The sequence below is a fragment of the Natrix helvetica genome (assembly GCF_964273705.1).
Source record: "Natrix helvetica genome assembly, chromosome: 1".
NCBI classification, from domain to species: Eukaryota; Metazoa; Chordata; class Lepidosauria; order Squamata; family Natricidae; genus Natrix; species Natrix helvetica.
The window spans coordinates 339049991-339068737 of record NC_138548.1 but is presented as its reverse complement, the minus strand read 5'-3'; the positions used below and the strand labels follow the sequence as shown (position 1 = coordinate 339068737).

Below are 18747 nucleotides of genomic sequence, written 5' to 3'. Positions count from 1 at the left end.
CTGGCAGGCATGAGTTAAGAATTCAAACCCACTGTTAGATTTAGTGCATTAGATTAGAAGGTCTCTCACCTGCCAGTCAATCCTCTCCTTCTGCTCCTCCACCTGGCTCAGGAGATAACCTTCCACCAGGGCCACCGCCTGGGAGCTGGTCTCTGCTCCACACTCTCGTACCCAGCTCTCAATGTTCAGGGGCAGAAGCGCCAAGAACTGTTCCAAAACAACCAGGTCCAGTATCTGCGCCTTTTTGTACTTTTCTGATCTCAACCATTGACTACAAAAGGAATGGAGTTGGCTGCAAAGTCCTCGCGGTCCTTCATCCTCCTGGTGCTGGAAGCTGCTGAACTTCCATGGCTGAAGTTCTGAAAGGGTGGTTGTCTCCTCCAGGATCTTCTGCCCAGTTCTTGCCCAGATCTCTTCATAGCTCCCAGGCTGGACACCCAAAGGGCCTTTTCCAATTTCCTTATTCTCTAAAGAGTGGCTTTTCATTCCTTCTTCTTCCTGCAACTTCAAATGGGTCCCAGGGAATCTTGTTGATCTCCAACCACCTTTCTATTCATAGTACCATTCCTGTAGCTACAGGTCAGGCAAGACTTTCAGCCGTCTTTGTCCAACTTTTTGCCTCCCAGAGAGGTAGTATAAATGGTTTCCAATTTCTGTATGTGAGGTTAAGCAGAAAGGGATAGATTTAACCCCTGAAGAACACTCATTTTTCTCAGCTAATAAAGGATTACAGAGAAATTGAACAGTTAGTCTTTTTGCAAGAATGTGTGTGTTTGTACAAAATATGGGATTGACTTCCATCAAGGACTTGGAATATTGAATAAATGCATTTTGTATAAATTTTTCAATTTCTTTCTTTCTCACAAAGTAGGGCTTGCTTTGTAAACACCTATGAAGAAAGTTAGTACCCGCCCCCATCCTAGAAGAATGAAATATTTTAGGAAATACTAAAAAAGCAGAATATTATATTTCCCTGGGTGACAAAAGGAGAAACATATTTTAAAGGCAAAGCAACTCCCTGCAGTTTTTCCCTCCCTGTTTCAGCTCCAGGGTGATAGGATTCACCCTCAGGACATGATAGGATTAGCCCTCTACCATCTAGCAAAAGAACTCACATCACCCAGCAAGATTCAACCAAGCCTGGGACTCAAGGCAACCTACAGAGTTACCCTGCATGGCCTCATGGCTTTGGACAACCAATCAGAATATATTTCTTTCACAGAAACAGGAAGCTTCAAGGTGGGACCCAAGAGAGGATATAAATAAATCTCTCTCTCTCTCTTTGAATTCTTAACGGAGAATGAGGCATCAGGACTCGTTGAGCCGCGTGCAACAACTATTATTAGAACACAACTAGAACGCAAGGTAACAACAACTTCAGCACCTTGCCATGCTTGACAGCTATTTATACGAGAGCTGTCAAGCAGAGCAACCAATAGGAGCATTGTAAAAGCCAGCTTCCAGCCCTTCACGTCTTAGCCAATAGGTGCAAGCTTTTGGTTGCCGGGCTGTCAGTCGCAAGTCGAGGACTTAAGAAAGGTCGCAAGTTGAGGACTTTACATCCAGGACCTCAAAGCATGTGGTCCTGTCCACCATTAAACCATATATCCAAACAGCCTCCATGTTTCCAGGTTTCACCCAAGATGCCAAACTCTAACAGGTGAACAAACCACGAAAGTTCACTTTTTAAAAACCTGCTTTGGATGTTCCCTTTCTTCAGTGTTTGCTTTTGAACAGCCAAATCACACAACTACATGCAGGAAGGTTCACAAAAATACCCAAACACAAACAGGCTAAGCAGCTGTTCACATGAGACACCTGGGGTTAGTGATGTGCTGGTTCACTCACCCTCCCAAGAGAAATTGAACTCCTGGGGATCCAACCCAATTTTAGTCTCCTGCAGCACCTAAGGAGAAGGCGGGCAGAATCTCCTGCAGCTCCTCCCTTGCAACCATCTTCTTATTCCCTGCTCCAGATTTCCCCTCCAGGCTCTCCCCTTCTCCGACCTCGGAGCTTATTCCAGGCTAAGGGGGGGCGGAGGATTCCCCCGGGACCCTCCCTCCTCTCTGGGGATTTGTTCCTGGAGCAACGCGGCTTGTCCTGAGCACCGCTTCCCTCTGCCTGGCACCTGCATGAAGAGGGGCGGCAGGGGAACATGGTATCCCGGGCTCTCCCACCCTCTGGACTCCGAAGATGGAACCTGCATGGGGGCTTCTCTCCCTTCTCCTAGCACCAGCACCCCCTGTTCCCCCCTCCCCATTTACACACACACAGCCACTTACTCTGCCCTCCTGGAGTTCTCCTCCCTTCAAGAGTTCCCTGCACCCACTCAAACCTCCTGCGAAGCTCAAAGGGTTAAATAGAGACGTCAGATCCAGTGAGATCACTTCCCTCCCATTCTCCTATGGTAAATCACCTCTGATGTCCGCCCTCCAGTGGTCGAATGGGGAATCGCACGGCGTCCGGTTCTCGTTTTAGAGGGACACACCTAGCGGATTCCTCCGTGCATGGAAGGGGCTTATGCAAAGGGTGGAAACGGTGCCTTTTCCATCAGGGCCCAGAAAGGAAGAGGTTGTTTTCCTCTCTATCCATAACCCTTCTTTATCCAATTGCTTCTGACAGAGTTACACCCATGTGCCCCCTTTCACTTTTAAGAAGGGTTCCTGTAGAAAGCTACATCCTTTTATACAGGGAGCGAAGGGGCACAGAAGAAATCGGATTCAGCCTTCTTCTTACTCAAGAGATTCAAAATACCCAGTAACATAGTTGGAAGGAATCTTGCGTGTTGTTTAGCCCAATTCCCTGCTCCAGCAGGAAACCCCACACCATTGCAGAATTACGCCTGTCCAATGTGTTCTTGAAAAGCTGCAGTGATAGAACCCCAAAAACACCTGGAATCCAGCTGTTCCACTAGTTAATTGTTCTGTCAGGAAATTTCTCTTTGGTTTGTTGAAAGAAATGTCCTCCTGGGTTCTGCTCCAAGTGGGGAAAAAGACACTGAAGACATGGAGGCTGCTTGGAAATATGGTTTTAATGGTGGACAGGACCACATGGCTTGAGTCCTGAACAGAAAAGGTGATCACATGCTTCAATGTTGGTGGAGAAGAAGAAAGGGAAATACTGAGATGCTGAGTCCCTGGTTTTATACCCTCTCTGGCCTTTGATCTTGACCTTGTGTTCTGATTGGTTGTCAGTCTCCCATGGGGCCATGCAGGGGCAACTCTCAAGGCTGCATTTTGAATCCAGGTTTGGTTGAGTTCTCAGATGCCATGTGGTCAGTTGAGTAAAGGGCCAATATTATCATGCCTTAATCCCATCCCCCTGAAGCTGAAGGGGAGAACTCTTTATTATGTAAAGGGAGTGGCTTGGCCTTCTTAATAGCCTATTGACAAAGTGGGTCGGGGGCAGGAAGCTACAGGGAGCTATTCTCAATTTAAAACATGTTTCTTCCTTTTCACATCCAGGAAAATATAATATTCTGCCTTTTCAATATTTCCTAGGATATTTCATTTTCTTTTTTTTTTCTTGTCTCTTTTTGATTTATATCTTTTTATTTTTTATTTTTTTAATAAATCCATTTTTTAAATTTTTAAACAAACAAGCACAAACATAAAACACCATCTTCCAGGTTCGTACAGTATGTCGATTGGTTACAAAACTTTTGTACATCCTCACCATAGTCTTCACTTACAATTTATATAGAATCTTGTATTATTAATCTGATATATACAGTATGTATGCAGTTATTATCATTGTTAAACATTTATTTAACTATAACCATTATTACCTCATTTTTGTGTGAGATATTCTAAATTTTGAGTAAATTTGTATTATGGCATTTCATTACATCAGATATTTCATTTTCCTGGGAGAGGGCTGGGTGATAACTTTCCACAGGTTCTAGGCCGGAGTTATCTGATACATTTTCATCTATTACTTATGTTACCATTGGTGTGTTGGAAGTTATCACCCAGCCCTCTCCCAGGAAAATGAAATATCCTAGGAAATATTGAAAAGGCAGAATATTATATTTTCCTGGATGTGAAAAAGGGAGAAACACATTTTAAACACTAAGTAAATTCCTGCAGCTTCCGGCCCATCCCCACTTTGTCAATGGGCCATTAAGAAGGCCAAGCTAGTCCACTTTACATAATAAAGAGTTCTCCCCTTCAGCTCCAGGGGGATGGGAATGAAGGCATGATAATATAAGCCTTTACTCAACTGACCACATGGCATCTGAGAATTCAACCAAACCTGGATTCAAAACTCAGCCTAGAGGGTTGCCCTTGCACGGGCCCATGGGAGTCTGGCAACCAATCAGAATACATTTCTTACACAGGAACAGGAAACAGATAGGTGGGGCAGAACAGATTATAAAAAGCCCTGCAAGCCCTTCTTCAGGGTTCTCTTCCTCTTCTCTTCCCTTCTCTTCTTCTCCACCAACATTGAAGCATGTGATCACCTTTTCTGTTCAGGACTCAAGCCATGTGGTCCTGTCCACCATTAAAACCATCTTTCCAAGCAGCCTCCATGTCTCCAATGTCTTTTTCCCCACTTGGAGCCGAACCCAGAAGGACATTTCTTCCGACAATTGGCACCCCAGATGGGACTCCAAGCTAGCTTAACCAATGGATATGGCCAAGGTAAGCCTCCCATGCCGGCACAGACCCCATTGAGTCTGTGGGTGGATTTTATCTTGGCGTTAACCTTTTGGATCTAGGCTTTAAGGGGGTTTTGAGATTGAGCTCAAAGGCTGCCTGGAAAAAAGGTCAGTACCTCTAAATTTTAATTCTCTAAAATTTAATTTTAAAGCGTGGAAATGTGTGTATGCCTGCATGTGTGTGACTAGTGTGTGTGAAAATGGATGGAAAAGTGAATGATTTTTTTGTTGTTGTTGTTGCTGCTGTTTTTGTCCTGTGAGAGAAAAAAGCCAAAGCGCATAAGAAAGGTAGAGAAAGGGGAAAAAAGGAGGTACGCATACCCGCTCCGACAGAACCCCTACTGGGTAACTGGTCCTCTGGGTCTCTCCCCAAGACTTGAAACTGTAAGAAAAGTCCCTGGGTGAAAGGGCACGAATAGAGAGAAGGTTCCCACGGTGAGGAACGTGAAAAGTCCCTCCGAAGGGCACACAGAAAAAGTCCCTCCGAAAGGCACACATAGACCCTCCGAAGGGCAAACAAAAGTCCCTTCAAAAGGGTGCGAAAGTCCTCTAAGGACGCGAAATTGAAGCGGGGAAATACGAAGTGGCAAACCCGGCTAGGACGAAGTGAGCCCACATCTGAACGGGATCATGGGAAGCAGTAGCTCGAGGGTGGCCACGGAAACCCCCCTAGGGGAACTGTTGGGGGCCTGGGACAAAAAGGCAGATGCCTGTCCTGGCCGGAATGATAAGGAAAGCAAAACAGATTATAGAAAAATGGGCTTTGCTGAAAGATGATACAGGAAAAACTAATTTGGCTAAAAAGTACTTAAAAGAAAAGGGAAAATGGTGAGATTTCTTTTTTTCTCTTGTCTGTCTCTCTGTCTTCTATGTAACCATGTGGTTTGTTAAGATTTGTGCCTTCCACAATTTAACTGAGATTCATGGTGATAATGATTTTGTTTGTGAAACTCATGAGTTTTGTTATCCCCTCTTTGTCCGTGTGTGTGTGTATGTCTAAGTCTTTGTGTGCCCTCGAGGTAATTGTAACTATAAAATGTCTCCAATCCAAAAAAAAAGACAAGAATTTTAAAGTGTTCAAAGTAAGAAAAGACTAAACTGGCAGAAATTGCCTCCGCTCAGTTTGTTGGGCCCAGGAAACTTAAGTGAAGGTAGAGGGGGATCTTTACTTTGTGTCTGTTTGGCCAGCAGAAACAGAGTAAAGATATTTTTTTCCTTCCTTCCTTGCCCATACCTTAAAGTAACAACCCAGGAAATGTTTGCAAAAAAAGTTTCATCCTTGCATTTATTGTGTGTCTAAATGATTTTACCTGTTCATTTCTTTCCTGAAGCATGTGAATCCAGACTCCATTTCTCATCTGTGATATCCCCATAATGTTTATCTGTTTAGTAACTGATGGTTTTATTTTTCAAACTCTGTCTGCAAGCTATCTACCCCCCCCCCCGCCCCTTTACTTCTAATCCTCCAACAATGCCTTTTCTGTGGGGGAGGGGACCTTGTTCTCATGCCTTTCAGCCCTGCACAATGAGCAGAGCACATGGATCCAGATGCCTCTAGAGGAGACCCTCCATCCATTTGAGCCAGGAATTGGGTTTGGATCTAGTCCCCCACTGAATGTCCAGCAACCAGAGTGAAGCCTAACTCACCAGCCTTCCCACCAAACCAAGCGTGCCACCCTAGCAGACATGAAAGAACCCTGAAGGAGATGAAGAAGTAAAGACCAAAAGACTCTTCTATCTCCAGAAGACAGCTGTAAAGACTACGGGGGAGGGTGGAAAATTGATTGTAAAGTTTTCTTTCTTTGCCTCCTTCACAGAAACCCATTGTAAGGTTTTCTTTCCTGTCTCGTTTGTATTGTAATCAGTTTAATGTATTCGTGTAAGAATTATATTTGAGAATGGCTGGCACAGCAAGATCTGAACACCTTAGATTTCTATCTAGTGGGAGGAAAGTTTGTCCAAAATGCCTGTATTTTCTATATTGTAGAAGCAGCCACACACACACACACACAGAGGGGAGGGAGGGGGGGCAGGCTCCATTCAGAATTAGATTGAAACTATCTCCTTGACTTAACTCCACAAAGCTTTTCCTAGGTTGATTTTTGCCCTTGCACAAAAGCCTAAGCAGTGATATCTCCCCTTTAATCCCATGGGGGAGGGTCAGTTCCCCTCAGGCAATTCCCCCACTTGAAGAGTAGCAGAAAGGATCTTCAAAACTCAAACCCTTACTGTGACTCAAAAAAAAAGATGCTGCCCAGTAAAGCAGGACATGCTGCACTGGTGGTCTCTGATAGGAGTCCCTGGGCTCATTGTGTGTAATTTAAAAAAAAAAACACTAAATAGCTTGTATTGCACACTAGCTAAACTCAATTTGGTCTCACTAAAATAAGTGTTAGGGTAGGTTCTAGAATCATCCCTTTGAAATATGCAGTCCGTAACTTAAAGGAAAAGCATGGCTGTGAAGAATTTTGGGACTTCTGCCTGCTTGTAACCCGTCTGGAAGCTCACAGAAAGTGATATCAAACATCTGAAAATAATTGGCATGGTAAATTGGATATTGTAAATTTCTTTCCAGAAATTGTGCCCTGGTTGCTAGACCTTCATGGTTGAAAGCTCTCTGGGAGCCACTGAAGGGATCCTTCTGCTGTCTCTCAATGCCTTTCGATCAGAAAAATTAAGCCTTCCTGATCTGACCAATTTTTATCTTTTGTCAAGAACATGTGCGTTCCACTCACATGTTTTCAAAAAAAAAAGGAGGGATTGTAGGAAGTTATCACCTAGCCCTCTCCCAGAAAAAATGAAATATCCTAGGAAATATTGATAAGGCACAATATTATATTTTCCTGGATGTGAAAAAGGGAGAAACACATTTTAAAAACTAAGTAAATTCCTGCAGCTTCCTGCCATCCTCACTTTATCAATGGGCCATTAAGAAGGCCAAGCTAGTCACACTTTACATAATAAAGAGTTCTCCCCTTCAGCTCCAGGGGGATGGGTGTAGAGTTCTGGCAGTGACAATGAAGACATGATAATATAAGCCTTTACTCAACTGACCACATGGCATCTGAACTCAACCAAACCTGGATTCAAAACTCAGCCCAGAGGGTTGCCCCTGCATGGGCCCATGTGAGTCTGACAACCAATCAGAATACATTTCTTACACAGGGACAGGAAACAGAGAGGTGGGACTGAACAGGTTATAAAAAGCCTAGCAAGCCCCTCCATCTGCCCTTCTCTTCTTCTCCACCAACATTGAAGCATGTGATCACCTTTTCTGTTCAGGGCTCAAGCCATGCGGTCCTGTCCACCATTAAAACCATCTTTCCAAGCAGCCTCCATGTCTCCAGTGTCTTTTTCCCCACTTGGAGCCGAACCCAGAAGGACATTTCTTCCGACAGATGCTTTGGAAAATAGGTTGACATCTTCTCTGTGACAGCCTCTCAAGTATTGGAAGGCTCCTCTTACACCATCCCTTGTGTTCTTAATGTTTTAGTCTCCTGCCCCCTAATCATCTTTGTTGTTCTTCTTTGCAATATTTCTAGAGTTACCGCTGTTGGTCCAGATATCTCCTGTTCCATAAAAGTACTTTTATTATTTTCTTGCCTGTTTAAAAGCTGAACTGCATAATTTTGGATAGTGCCCAGCGTTCAAATATGTTGAGATCCTTCTGGACCTTGAGCCTATCTCCTAAACTGTTGGCTATTCACTCTAGCTTGGTGTTGTCCCCAAATCTTATGAGTTTCCTTCTATTTCCCCCATCTACATTGCTAATTAAGATTTTGGAGAGAACTGTGTCTCAGGCAGAACCCTGGGGTAACTGTTTGCTTCCCTCCCGATAGATGTAGATATAATGTGCGTCTAAATTATAGATTTAGATGTACACATAGATAAAATATAGATGCTTCCCTCCATGTATTCTTGTGTGGTTAAAATTCATTAATAATGGAGCTTTTTCTTCTTCACTGTCTGTGCAAGCAGACTTTTTTTAAATTACAAGGATTAAAAGGATAATTGAGGAATTTCTTTTTGAGGAAACATGTACATAAACAATAACTGCTCCATTGCCCTTAACACATGTCTTTATCTCAAGGCATTGTAAAATAAGAACAACCAGCGAAAATAAAAATCAACAAACTATTCCAAAAACAGTCTACTTAAGAAAACCAGTGGTGTCTCTAGCACATTGAAGTTTCTAGATGGAATGAGAAGAGAGCTGGAAGGGACCTTGGTGGTGTTCTACTCCAGCCCCCTGTTCAAGCAGGAAATCAGATACCATTTCAGACAAGTGACTGTCCAGTCTCTTCTTAAAAACCTCCAGTGTTGAACGACCTACAACTTCTGAAGGCAAGCTGTTCAACCAATTTATTTTCCTCACTGTTGGGAAGGTTCTCCTTAATTCCAGGTAGCTTTTCTCCATTGTTTCTTGTTCTGTCCTCTGGTCCTTTTGAAAATGGCCTCTTCCTCTTTGTGGTAGTCACTGAAATACTGGAATACTACTATGATGATCCCCCTAGCTTTTCTGTTGTCTAGACTAGCCTAACCCTAATCCTGTCAGGTATTTAATCATCTTAGTTGCTCTTCTTTGCATTTTTTCCAAAGTCTCAGCATCTTTTTTGCAATGGAGTGACCAAAATTGGATGCAGTATTCCAAGTGTAGTCTTACTTAAGTCTTCATAAATCAGTATTAATACTTCAGGTTGTTTTGATTTTATGCCCGTTTATACAACCAAGGGTTAGATTAGCTTTTTTGGCAGCTGCCACACACTTGCTGACTCATGATTAGGTGATTGTCCACTGGGACTCCAAGGCCCCTCTCACAGTTACTGTTTTGAGCCAGGTTTCACCTAATGTGTACTTGTACCTTTGGTTTTTCCTGTCCAGGTACAAAACCTTGCTTTTCTCCACATTAACTTTTATTTTGTTGGATAGGGCCCATTGTGCAAGTCTGTCAAGATCCTTCTGGATCCTGAGCTTGTCGTCTGGGGTGTTGGTTATTCTTGCCAGATTAGTATCATCAGGAAATTGGATGAGTGCCCCTTCTATTCCCTCATCTAAGTCATTTATGAAGATATTGAAGAGTATTGGGAACAAGAAGGAACCTTTTGGTACTCCACTGCTTAGTTCCCTCCATGTAGACGTAGTGTCATGAAGGACTACTCATTGAGTATAGTTTGTCAGCCAGTTACAACTCCATCGGGTGGTGATGCTGTCTACCCCATATATTTATTCCACTTACTGTGTAGGAATCATTTGTGATATTTCTGTGAATTTCTGTGGAGGATCTAAACTCACTTTCCTCCAAAAGAGCCATTCTGAAGGCTCTCTAGAGATTCAAGGAGGCCTCAAATATCAGCACTGAAAAAGCAAATCCAAGCCAACACGAGCCTCTAAAATCCAGACTATGCCCCCATCCAAATATTTACAAATATTGGAATATTACTATTTTTTCTAATACAACCAAAGAGTAAAAGAGCATATTACATGACAAAAAAGTAACAATACCATTGATATTTAATTTTTTTTAAAAATCAGATTTAGACAACTTCTTAGTCTTCATCACACTTTAGAGGAGCAAAGTATGGCCGTAATGCTTGAAAAAAGATTTTGCACATGCATTTGGGGTGGGGGCTTTTTATCAGAGAAAGAGGAATCCATCATCCTTTCAGCTCTTCTCACTCACTGTACATTGATGCCCATGTGGCAATTCCCTCAGATTATGAGGCCTTTCACTAAATAAGGCTTCATGCTTCACTACACATAGCACCTGGCTCAGGTCACAGTTCTACACTGTGAATGCAATAATAATACAATACAATACAATACAATAGTAGAGTTGGAAGGGACCTTGGAGGTCTTCTAGTCCAACCCCCTGCCTAGGCAGGAAACCCTATACCGTTTCAGACAAATAGCTATCCAACATCTTCTTAAAGACTTCCAGTGTTGGGGCATTCACAACTTCTGGAGGCAAGCTGTTCCACTGATTAATTGTTCTCACTGTCAGGAAATTTCTCCTCAGTTCTAAGTTGCTTCTCTCCTTGATTAGTTTCCACCCATTGCTTCTTGTTCTACCCTCAGGTGCTTTGGAGAATAGTTTGACTCCCTCTTCTTTGTGGCAACCTCTGAGATATTGGAATAATGCTATCATGTCTCCCCTAGTCCTTCTTTCTCTTAAGCTAAACATACCCAGTTCCTGCAACCGTTCTTCATATGTTTTAGTCTCCAGTCCCCTAATCATCTTTGTTGCTCTTCTCTGCACTCTTTCTAGAGTCTCCACATCTTTTTTACATCGTGGCGACCAGAACTGAATGCAGTATTCCAAGTGTGGCCTTACCAAGGCATTATAAAGTGGTATTAACACTTCACGTGATCTTGATTCTATCCCTCTGTTGATGCAGCCTAGAACTGTGTTGGCTTTTTTGGCAGCTGCTGCACACTGCTGGCTCATATTTAAATGGTTGTCCACTAGGACTCCAAGATCCCTTTCACAGTTACTACTACTGAGTAAGGTATCACCTATACTGTACCTGTGCATTCCGTTTTTGTTGCCTAAATGTAGAACCTTACTCTTTTCACCATTGAATTTCATTTTATTAGATAGTGCCCAATGTTCAAGTTTGTCAAGATCCTTCTGTATCTTAAGCCTATCTTCTGGAGTGTTGGCTATTCCTGCCAGCTTGGTATCATCTGCAAATTTGATGAGTTCCCCATTTATTCCCTCATCCAAATCATTGATGAAGATGTTGAAGAGTACTGGGCCTAAAACAGAGCCTTGGGGTACTCCACTGCATACTTCCCTCCATGTAGATGCAGTTCCATTGAGAACTACACGTTGAGTGCGGTTGGTCAGCCAGTTACCAATCCATCTGGTGGTGATGCTGTCTAACCCACATTCTTCTACTTTATCTAGTAGTAGGTTATGGTCTACCTTATCAAAAGCCTTACTGAAGTCCAAGTAAACTATATCAACGGCATTCCTCTGGTCTACTAATTTTGTCACATTATCAAAGAATGCAATAAGATTAGTCTGGCATGATCTGTTTTTGACAAATCCATGTTGGCTTTTGGCTATTACTTTGTTTGCTTCTAGGTGTTCGCAAATTCGTTGCTTGATTATTTTTTCCAGAATCTTTCCTGGTATTGAGGTTAGGCTGATAGGTCTGTAGTTTCCTGGATCTAATTTTTTCCCTTTTTTGAAGATGGGAACCACATCAGCTCTTTTCCAGTCCTCTGGTAGTTCCCCGGTGTTCCAGGATCTCTGAAAGATATAATTCAGTGGTTCTGAGATCTCGTCTGCTAGTTCCTTCAGAACTCTGGGGTGTAATCCATCCGGTCCTGGTGATTTGAACTCATCTAGGGTAGACAGGTGCTCACTTACCATTTTCTTCCCTATTTCAATTTGTGTTCCTAATTTTGTGGTGCTGCTTTTGATAGGTTGGACTGTTTTATCCCTTTGTGTAAAGACAGATGTAAAACATGAGTTAAATAGTTCTGCTTTCTCCCTGTTGCTTGTCACCTTCTTGCCACTTTCTCCTAGCAATGGACCAATTGTTTCCTTAACTTTTTTCTTGTTTTTAACATGTTGGAAGAAGCTTTTTTTGTTAATTTTTACTTTTGTGGCAAGCCTTTCTTCATTGTGAGCCTTAGCTTTCCTCACTTCATCTTTACAGGCTCGGGCTATTTGCTGATATTCTGCCTTAGTTATGTCCCCCTCCTTCCACTTTTTATACTTACTTTTTTTGTCTTTCAGTTTGTCAGATAGTTATTTATGCAGCCATGCTGGTTTCTTTTGGGAGCTGTTGTTTTTCTTCTTCATTGGTATTGTGTTAGACTGGGCTTTTCTAATCTCATTTTTCAAAATTTCCCAAGCTTCTTGAGTTGTTTTCCCCTCGAGGATTCTCATCCATGGAATTTTTCCCAAGCTCTCTCTAAGTTTATTGAAATTAGCTTTCTTAAAGTCCAAGACTCTAGTTTGACTTTGTTCTACTACTTGTGTTTGGATAATGTTGAATTCTAATATTGCATGGTCACTTGCCCCCAGGGTTCCTATGACTTCAACACCTTCTATCATTTCCTCTCTGTTAGTGAGAATTAAGTCCAGTATGGCTGATCCCCTTGTTTCCTTCTCTACTTTTTGGAATGCAACTTTTGATTCTTTTGGAATTCTTCACATCACAGAGATGGCTCCCCGTTTTATTTGTGATCAGGAAGATCAGAATTTGTTTTCTGAAATAGTTTTTTTAAAAAAACTAAAGATTATTTATTTTGGTCTAATTGATTTGTGATTGGCACCTTTCTTGCTTGATCATTTGCAATGTTAGCACAGTGGAATCACTTTAGTATCCCGAATTTTGGACAAAAAGAGAGGGAGGGGGAATCATGAAAAATCAAAAGTGGAAAACCTCTTACTTGTCATTCTTAATGCAATGTCGCAATTCCTGAATAAGACAATTCAGTATCAAATTCCACCTCACTCTAAAGTTTTATGCAACTTGAAGTCTCTTTGGATTATATTTGTATATTTTAAAAAGCCAAGAACTGTGATGGTGAACCTATGGGACATGTTCGAGAGGTGGCATGTAGAGCCCTCTGTGTTGTGCTGGCACATGCGCCGTCAGCCCAGGTCACATCTCCGTGGAGTTTCTTTTGTGAGCTTCTTACCTGTTGCTGCACTGATCTTACCTGTTACCTGTTGCCGCGCTGCCAATATTGGGATAACCCACCTCCTGCCAGCCAGATGGTTTTCGGATCTCTGATGTGCATGTGCATATTATTGCATGTCCATGGCACGGGCATGTTCGCATGCAAATAGGAACAACTTTCAGTTAGGGCATGCAGGCGCGCATAGTTTTGGCAATCGGGGCCTAAAAGGTTCGCCATCACTGGCCTACAATCTCTCGGCTGCACCATTCCAACTTTCCTGAGGATGGAGGAAAGTACTCTAATAAATTGGGTGTCTATTAATGAATCAGAAAGGGAAAAATGAGGGAAAATAGGGAAATTTAAAGCCTTTTGAATATGATCACATGGGAAGAAGAAACAAGTGGAGAGTAGGAATGGTGCTTTTGAAAATAAATAAATTGTACTTAAATATAAATAATCCAGGTCAGAATTGAAATGACACACCCATTGTTTGCATTTTTGTTAGTAAATTCATATCCCTCGTTCAGACTATTGGGTCAAACTAAGAAAATAATTTCTTTGCAAGCTCAGTCTCTGTAAATAGGAAAATTCATAAATGTAACTTTCTAGAATTAACATCGTGTTCCCACCTAAGTGTATCTTTGTATGGGAAGTTAGGTCATTTGTCCTCCTAAAGCTCTCTCCAAAGTCCATGCATTTATCTTGGCTTCTTCTCCCTTGTGTGGATCCTTTGATGGTAAGTAAGATGATAGCTCTGGTTAAAAGATGTTCTACCAAGCATTTAAATGGCTTCTCCTATGTGTGGATTTTCTTATGGACAGTAAGAGAACGGCTTGTACTGAAGCCCTTTCCACACTCCATGCATTTGTATGGTTTCTCCCCTGTGTGGATCCTCTTATGGACGGTAAGGGCACTGCTTGCCATGAAGCCCTTTCCACACTCCATGCATTTAAATGGCCTTTCCCTTGTGTGGATCCTCTTATGGACGGTAAGGGCACTGCTTCTACTAAAGCCCTTTCCACACTCCATGCATTTGTATGGTTTCTCCCCTGTGTGGATCCTTTTATGACGAATGAGGCCACTAGGGTGGAAGAAGCTCTTTCCACACTCCAGGCATTTAAATGGCCTTTCCCCTGTGTGGCTCGTTTTATGACGAATGAGGCCACTAGGGTGGAAGAAGCTCTTTCCACACTCCAGGCATTTAAATGGCCTTTCCCCAGTGTGGATCCTCTTATGGACGTTAAGTGCACTGCTTGCCGTGAAGCCCTTTCCACACTCCATGCATTTGTATGTTTTCTCCACTGTGTGGATCCTCTTATGGACGTTAAGTGCAGTGCTTGCCGTGAAGCCCTTTCCACACTCCATGCATTTGTATGGTTTCTCCCCTGTGTGGATCCTCTTATGGACGGTAAGGGTACAGTTTCTACTGAAGCCCTTTCCACACTCCATGCATTTGAATGCCTTCTCCCCTGTGTGGATCCTTTTATGGAAAGTAAGGTGAGTGCTCTCACAAAAAGACTTTCCACACTCCATGCATTTAAATGGCTTTTCCCCTGTGTGGATCCTTTTATGACGAATGAGGCCACTAGGCTGGAAGAAGCCCTTTCCACACTCCATGCATTTAAATGGACTTTCCCCTGTGTGGATCCTTTTATGGATAGTAAGGGTGCTGCTTGTACTGAAACCCTTTCCACACTCCATGCATTTAAATGGCCTTTCCCCTGTGTGGATCCTCTTATGGGCGGTAAAGGCACTGCTTCTACTGAAGCTCTTTCCACACTCCATGCATTTGTATGGTTTCTCCCCTGTGTGGATCCTTTTATGATGAATGAGGCCACTAGGGTGGAAGAAGCTCTTTCCACACTCCAGGCATTTAAATGGCCTTTCCCCTGTGTGGATCCTCTTATGGACGTTAAGTGCACTGCTTGCCGTGAAGCTCTTTCCACACTCCATGCATTTAAATGGCTTCTCCTGTGTGTGGATTTTCTTATGGACAGTAAGAGAACAGCTTGTACTGAAGCCCTTTCCACACTCCATGCATTTGTATGTTTTCTCCACTGTGTGGATCCTCTTATGGTAAATAAGGTGAGTGCTCTGACGAAAAGACTTTCCACACTCCATGCATTTAAATGGCTTCTCTCCCGTGTGGATCTTCTTATGACTAATGAGGCCACTAGGCCAGAAGAAGCTCTTTCCACACTCCAGGCATTTAAATGGCCTTTCCCCTGTGTGGATCCTTTTATGGAGAGTCAGTACACTGTTTGTACTGAAGCTCTTTCCACACTCCAGGCATTTAAATGGACTTTCCCCTGTGTGGATCCTCTTATGGACGGTAAGGGTAGTGTTTCTACTGAAGCCCTTTCCACACTCCATGCATTTGTATGGTTTCTCCCTTGTGTGAATCCTGTTATGGTCAGCAAGGGTACTGCTTGTACTGAAGCCCTTTCCACACTCCATGGATTTAAATGGCTTTTCCCCTGTGTGGATCCTTTGATGGTAAGTAAGCTGAGTGCTCTGACAAAAAGACTCTCCACACTCCATGCATTTATATGGCTTCTCCCCTGTGTGGATCCTTTTATGACTAATGAGGCTACTAGGGTGGAAGAAGCTCTTTCCACACTCCAGGCATTTAAATGGACTTTCCCCTGTGTGGATCCTTTGATGGAGAGTCAGTACACTGTTTCTACTGAAGCTCTTTCCACACTCCAGGCATTTAAATGGACTTTCCCCTGTGTGGATCCTTTGATGGAGAGTCAGTACACTGTTTCTACTGAAGCCCTTTCCACACTCCATGCATTTAAATGGCTTCTTCCCCATATGAATCATTTTATGGAATGTAAGATTACTCTCTTTGTTGAAGCTCTTTCCACAGTCCATGCACTTATATGGCTTCTCCTTGTGGTTTCTTTCCTGAGCAGTCAAAGTCTTCCTTTCACAGAAGCTCTTTCCATCCTCCAGAGTCTCCCCGATGGGAAGACTTTTTTGTGATATAAGAGACTCATTTTCCTGAGAAAATGGGATACTCCAATTGCAATTTTTTCCATTGTCTTTGGGTACATAATCTTGCCCTTTGGATGTGGATGGATAGTGTTCATTTACCTCTAATGTGTCTTTGGATAGTTTTACACCTTTCCCCATATATTTCTTCTGTATTTTTCCCCCTTCCTCAAGAAGCTCCTGCATGTGAGCCTCAATGGAAGATGAGCTTTCCTTATTCCAATTACTTGAGGGGTTTCCCTCCTGTTTGTGGAATTCCACTTGAATTGCAGGCTTCTCCATTACGTCTCCATGCCTGAACCCTTGGAATGATTCTCTTGACTCTTCATGGTCCTTCTCATTATCACCTACAAGGGAAAAGGGAAATAAACAATACACCAAGTTTAAAGGAAAAGATCAATCAGCCGGAAATCATCCCCCTTTGAAACTCATCTTCAATCTCCTCTTTTTCTTCTTACAGAAAACATGTTTCACTTGCATTTTGTTTTTTATTTGCCGAAAATCACATGATTGAAGGGGAGGAAAATACTAGTGTTCTTCTATTAAGCTTAAGCTGCATGTTTGCAATGGGAAACCGTCACCATTTCACCCCTAATTCTAAGGCGCAGGATAGAAATAAAACAGAACTAGTTAACCAACTTACTTGAATGACAAGGCCTCATAGCAATAGCACTTAGACTTATATATCACTTCACATGGCTTTACAGTCCTCTCTAAGTGGTTTTCAGAGTCAGCATATTGCCCCCCAAAATCTGGGTCCTTATTTTACTGACCTCAAAAGGATGGAAGGCTGAGTCAACCTTGAGCCTGGTGGGATTCGAACTGCCAAATTGCAGGCAGCCGGCAGTCTGCAGAAGTAGCCTGCAGTACTGCATTCTAACCACTGCGCCATCACGGCTTCACAGGACTGATATGGAATTATCTGGGCCAAAAAAGCTGAAATCTGCGATGGAGTTTAACATTACATCAAGACAAGGAATGACTTTGCCACTGACATGTTTAAATAGAGATAGAAAATACATCAGATGTGAAATGGCACAGGATGCATCTAAAGAGAATGTCATGGATCTATTTCCTTCCTAGGAGCAGGAGAATGGTGTGTTTCTACCTGCTTCCTCTCCAAAGAGGATAACAATTCGAGATTTTTAAAATGAGAAACAGCCAGAGGTATCCAACTACAAACCGTCTTCCTGAATTCTCTGTCTGCAGAGTAGGAAACACCCTTACCAAGAGAGGCCACGTTCCTGTAATTTTCCATCATGACTTCCCAATGCAGAGCTTTTTGGCCAGGATCCAGCTGAGACCATTCCTCCTCGGAGAAATACACAGCCACCTCCTCGAAGGAGACAAGGCCCTCCTGACGGGGAAAGAGAGTACACAGAAGGCCCAGGAGGTATTGTTTTAAAAAAGCTCCTATCGCTTACAAATTCCCGAAGTAATGCTATGCACTAAGGTAATTGGCTCTGCTAAGTAGCGTTCCAGGGTTTATGTGAGAAAATGTTTGGATTGAAGAAATGTTTTGGGTAGTGTTATGCCAGAATATATAAATATACATTGTGGTATATATGTATTTTTCAGAGTATAAGATGCACCTTTTTCCCTCAAAAAAGAGGCTGAAAATCTGGGTGCGTCTTATACACTGAATGCCTCCCGATGCCCCGCCCCTTCACCAAAATGGCCGTGTATAGCCTTATGGAGGCTTTCAAAGAGCTCCTGGGGGCTGAGGAAGGCAGAAATGTACACAAAACGGGCCATTTTTTACTTATTTTTGCCCCCCCCCCCTCAGGAGCACTCATCAAGACCCATAAAGGCTATTCCTGCATTATTTTAAAAAGAGGGGGATTCTTGTAAAAAAAGTAAGTTTTTGGGAGGTTTGCAGAGTGCTAAAACTTTTTTTTTCCCTTTTGGAAAGCTCTTTAGTTAGAGTGATTGATGTGAATTTCATTGATCAAGTACTGTGCCATCAGAAACAAAGTCTTAGGTGCTGCAAATTTTCAGCAATTTCCTTCTCCAGCACATGGATAAATACACGTGGAAAAACTTCCGGTTCCAGCGGCTGACGGCGACGGGCAGAGACTGCTCGCCCCGCGCATCCCTGGTGGGCTCCCCACCCCTTGGGGGGCACAGGACGCCCCGAAGAGGCGTTCTGCCAGAGGAGCGGTGCGGCGGGAGGACCCCTGCATCGGCGGCGGCCGTCGGGGGGCTCTCGCTTCGCTCCAGGCACCGAGGAGCGCGAAGGGGAGACGCACTGAAGCGTCTTCGCTGCGAGGCTGTCCGGAAGAAAAAAAGAAAGCTGAAGGACGCGGCGGTGATGCGGTGAGGTGTAGACTCCCTTCATACCTATCACCAACTCTAAAACTCGTCAGTTGTGTTAATTGGAACTTTTGGCTAATTTGGAGAGGTGCGGCTGGAGGGGAGGGGGATTTCCCCCCTCCTCGGACTAGCGGCTA

At 43.1% G+C, this 18747-nt stretch overlaps 2 protein-coding genes across 4 annotated transcripts in view; both read right to left on the bottom strand.

Annotated features, from left to right (window-relative positions):
• The window catches only part of LOC309400013 (zinc finger protein 202-like), a gene marked incomplete at its 3' end in the record, with an annotated part of 50616 nt that extends 48270 nt beyond the window's left edge, over positions 1–2346 (bottom strand). The window contains exons 1-2 of the mRNA XM_081968308.1: positions 2283–2346; positions 70–653 (exon numbers count right to left, since the gene is read on the bottom strand). Of these exons, the coding sequence (XP_081824434.1) occupies positions 70–486 (417 nt within the window). The 5' untranslated portion in view covers positions 487–653; positions 2283–2346. The remainder of the gene's footprint in view (positions 1–69; positions 654–2282) is intronic.
• Positions 2347–12811: 10465 nt separating this feature from the next.
• The window catches only part of LOC309383804 (uncharacterized protein), a 90105-nt gene continuing 84169 nt past the window's right edge, over positions 12812–18747 (bottom strand). The window contains exons 1-2 of one of the 3 annotated variants that reach the window (XM_081936728.1): positions 17525–18506; positions 12812–16644 (exon numbers count right to left, since the gene is read on the bottom strand). In XM_081936728.1, coding sequence (XP_081792854.1) covers positions 14096–16644; positions 17525–17558 — 2583 coding nt within the window. In that variant the 5' untranslated portion in view covers positions 17559–18506 and the 3' untranslated portion in view covers positions 12812–14095. Of the gene's footprint in view, positions 16645–17070; positions 17320–17524; positions 18507–18747 lie in introns of those variants that run through there. The other 2 variants (XM_081936730.1, XM_081936729.1) reach the window with 2 other exon arrangements.